Raw genomic sequence first — 3,950 nt, forward strand, 5'->3', positions numbered from 1 at the left:
AATGAGAACGAGTAGCTGTGGATGGACATTCATGATATTTGGTATTTGAGTAGTGGTTGCAGAAACAAAGGTCTTGTTTAAATGGTTCAACTGGCGTTTTTCGTCGGCACTGCAGCGGGGCGTGTGTGTTTGCGTACATGATAACAATTGTGGATCATTTTATACGATATTTGGTAGCTTGGCAAAAGGAACACACAGTGCTTGCTTAACCGGCAGCTGGGCCCCATACTTGTATAGTTGATGACAGGTTTTAGTCAGCAAAACATAGAATCTGATGTTATTTTTGCTGACATGTTGTTTATTAGTTTGTGGGCACCATGTTCTCTGACTGTTAAGGCAGAAGTGTATGATGAGAAGGGGTTTCACTATTTTGATGTGAAGGGGTTCTTACCTGGCATTGGAAAGTGATAGCGTGGTGGTTCGGTGGCCTTGTTATTACCTTTGCCATTGAAGAAGATTTGACTTTATTCAGAAGATCATATTTCCATGTATGCCGTAGTGTTACATGTAGGTGAGTCTTTATTTATTTATCTATTTATTTAGGTCAATAGTATGACTGAAGAACTGACTGATGGATCTTCATTTTCTGTCGGTAATGCAGCGGGCTGAGTGTGTGTGTTTGCGGACAACATAACTTAAGAAGCTGTAGATGGTTTTGCATGATATTACTGTTGGGGATTATATTGTATGTACAGTACAAGATGTTTAGAATAGTTTTTTCTGTTACAAGCATTTAGTGATAATACAGTACTTCTCAATGACATTGATTATGAACTTAGAACTTCCCAGTCATATCAAATATAATAGGTGTTTCCCCTTAGTATACTGTTACCGTAGAAAATTGCATATGGTATTACTAGGTCAGACAAAGAAACATGCAGCGGGTGTGGTTTATTTTTCAAACATCTGAAGAAGGGGTCGTGATTTTTCAACAAAGCTTTATGAGAGGAGAGATGCACCAGAAATTATCAAAAGCTAGAGTGAAACGAAAACAATTTTTTTCTAAATAAACAAGGGTTATTTTAAAGAGTGCCCGTTTTGAAATTATAAATCCTTAATGCAATGATGGTCTTGTCCTATAATAATTGTAGATTTTACTGGATTATAGAGTTTTCTAATTTATCATGCAACATAACTCGAGGAGACTCGGATGGATCCTGGTGAAATTTGTTAGGTCGGTATGTTTGGGTTGGTAGGGGTCAGTAAAATGAAGGTCAAGTGCAATAATGGCCTACTAGCAGCTTCCTAAGGTACTATAATGAAACTTCCGGTTTTGATTATAATTCCAGAGTGGGAATTTCATACCTGTAGTACTATGAAGCTTAGTGAAGGTGAACATTATCAGACATGCAGATTGATTTCACTATAACATAATTTAGGCCACAGCGAGTAAATTTTATGGATGACATTCTCTGCAGTCTGCAAAAATAAAGAGATAGGGTGAAAAAAAAAAGATGGGTCAAAAATAACATGATGAACAGACACCATAAACGTTGTAAAAAGAATTGAAGTAAATAGCAAATGTCGGAATGTGTGAACTTCTGTTAGTCCCCAGCAAGTACATTTTATAAATGACATCCTCTGTAGACTGCAAAAATAATGAGATAGGGCGAAAGAAAAACATGATGTGTGAAAAAGAACAAGATGGCTAAATTGAAAGTGGACACCATAAACATAAAAACAAGAATTGAAGCTACAAAAAATATGACATCACAAGCGATAAGTCATTCATTGTAAAGACTTGTATATTCAAGAAGTGAACTAGTGTAGTAAAAGTGACACTAGTGTGGTTGACTGGTAACACTAACCAGGGCTAAAAATACTTTTTTCTGTCTACCTGCACTGGTTTTGGCAATTTCAAAAGTTACCTGCACCAGAAAAATGTTACCTGCACCATTCAAACATACTCCAAAAGTGGATAAAATAACCCTTTGAACATACTTTATTATGTTTATCAATTAACAAAGTATGTTATTAAAGGAAAACTGCCTTGCATGATAAACTAAATGAAAAGTTACATTTTGATGTACTCACAATAATTACAATCTAACAGTTATCATCATCACTGTCATCATAACCAGCTGGGTCATTTCTCATGTATAGGATTAGGATTAGGAATTACAAGGACAAGTCTGAAAAGTCTGGTGCAGGTGGGGTTCAGGTAGGCATCAGAAATACCTGCACAGCCCAACTTTCACCTGCACTAACCTGCATATGCAGGTGTATTTCGAGCCCTGCTAATATACCATGTTGGCAGCTACACTCATGGCTTTCATATTGGTGTCACTCTTACAACTATCCAGCAAGTTTCACATCTGCAATTACAGTAAAGGCTACCTCTCTAGTGTCAATTCTACATACAGGTATTAGCTAACAACAAAACCTATTTACCCATATATTATAATACAATGTACATGTGTAATTATCTTGCTGTAATGACTGAACCTGCTGGACCCTGCCACTCGTATATTGAGAAGTCCTCAGGACTGAAGCTGCGCGGTCAGTTGGACCAGTTCTGCAGGTGCCATGCCGAGCCTTTGCAGCAGCCTCAGGTAACACGTGGTCAGCCACATGTGCCACCTTTCATACCTGCAATAAACACAATGCTACAACTAGCAAAACCCAGATCTTCTGTGCTCAGATGGAACTCTTCCATAATCTTTCCCTTTCAAAAAGGGTATTAAACTTTTAACTTTCCACTCTCTGATGACAGGTATGATAACTTCTATGCCATACCTGAATAATTGCATTATGGCTCAACATACTTATTATATCTTAATCCATACACAGTATGTATTGAAAGTGTTTCTTCTCTTCTTGAAATATGCTGTACTTGCTTACAAATGAGTTCTTTCTAGTTTTTGCTGTTTCTTCTTTTAATGTTTAATGTGATGGGATTCATATCAGTTGTAATGGTAATAACTATGAATAAAATATAACAAGTATTTGTCTGGAAAGAAATTCTACCAGTGGTCATGTCAACTTCCTGGTGAGGCACCAAAAGGATGAAGGGGTGCATGTCTATGTCAATGGGATTTTGCCTTTAATGTTTTGTCTGGTCTGCGATCACCCCCAAGTCTGGGGTGCGTAGTACATTAATGGGGATGGAAACACTATTGGAAAATCTATGGTAGCAAGCAAAACAGGGATGGTCCTGTAACACACTTCTGATCAGCACTATCTTACCTGAGTAAACAGTCAAAGACCATACTCTCCCAGGCAGCTTGAATCCTGCTCACCAGGGACATCTGTTTCCCACTGTCTGTAGTCATTCCCCTTATTGCACTGCAAAAACAATATTAATTATTCCACTCCAAAGGGATGATGCAACTACATAGGCGTGGAAAAATTCATGTAGAATTCCGGACAATTTTGCCAATCGGACGTATCATGTACTGTTAGGCTAGCCCATGAGATGTCTATAAAAAAAACACCCTCAAACCACAACACCCTCACCCATTTCACGGAGGTTGAGTTCTACGAACGCTTGTTGGAAAGGAAATCACACTTAGTCTATTAATTGCTAATACATTGAAATTGACCAGCCAAATTTAATACAGTTTTCCAAGCTTTTGTGCTGAATCTATATAACATCTATTATCATAATACCGGCACGTTTACAACGATTTCTCTAGCCATACTGATTTGACAAATTGTCAACGCATCATTTTCTCCAGTTACATGTTGCTGTTATAGCTTACCCTTGCCACTTCTTCTGTGTAACTTTTCTGCCACTCTTGTCTTGCTAAAAGCGTAATATCGTAATTGTGACACGCCGCGGAATTACACGGCAAATGGGTACGTGGTTGAGACGGGGTACAAAATATCGCCCGGAAGAAACACGGCACAATTAACTGTCGCTATGTACCTTTATACATCCTCCATGTTCCTTCATTTTCTGTTAGTAAATGCATAACACATAAACCTGCATGAGCATACAAAACAACCCA

At 38.0% G+C, this 3,950-nt stretch overlaps 1 protein-coding gene across 1 annotated transcript in view; it reads right to left on the minus strand.

Annotated features, from left to right (window-relative positions):
• Positions 1-874: 874 nt before the first annotated feature.
• LOC118417978 (uncharacterized aarF domain-containing protein kinase 5-like) overlaps positions 875-3,950 on the minus strand; it is a 48,499-nt gene continuing 45,423 nt past the window's right edge. Inside the window, 2 exon segments of the mRNA XM_035823766.1 lie at positions 875-2,589; positions 3,187-3,285. Of these exon segments, the coding sequence (XP_035679659.1) occupies positions 2,481-2,589; positions 3,187-3,285 (208 nt within the window). The 3' untranslated portion in view covers positions 875-2,480.

The sequence above is a fragment of the Branchiostoma floridae genome, chromosome 6, assembly GCF_000003815.2.
Source record: "Branchiostoma floridae strain S238N-H82 chromosome 6, Bfl_VNyyK, whole genome shotgun sequence".
Taxonomy (NCBI): domain Eukaryota; kingdom Metazoa; phylum Chordata; class Leptocardii; order Amphioxiformes; family Branchiostomatidae; genus Branchiostoma; species Branchiostoma floridae.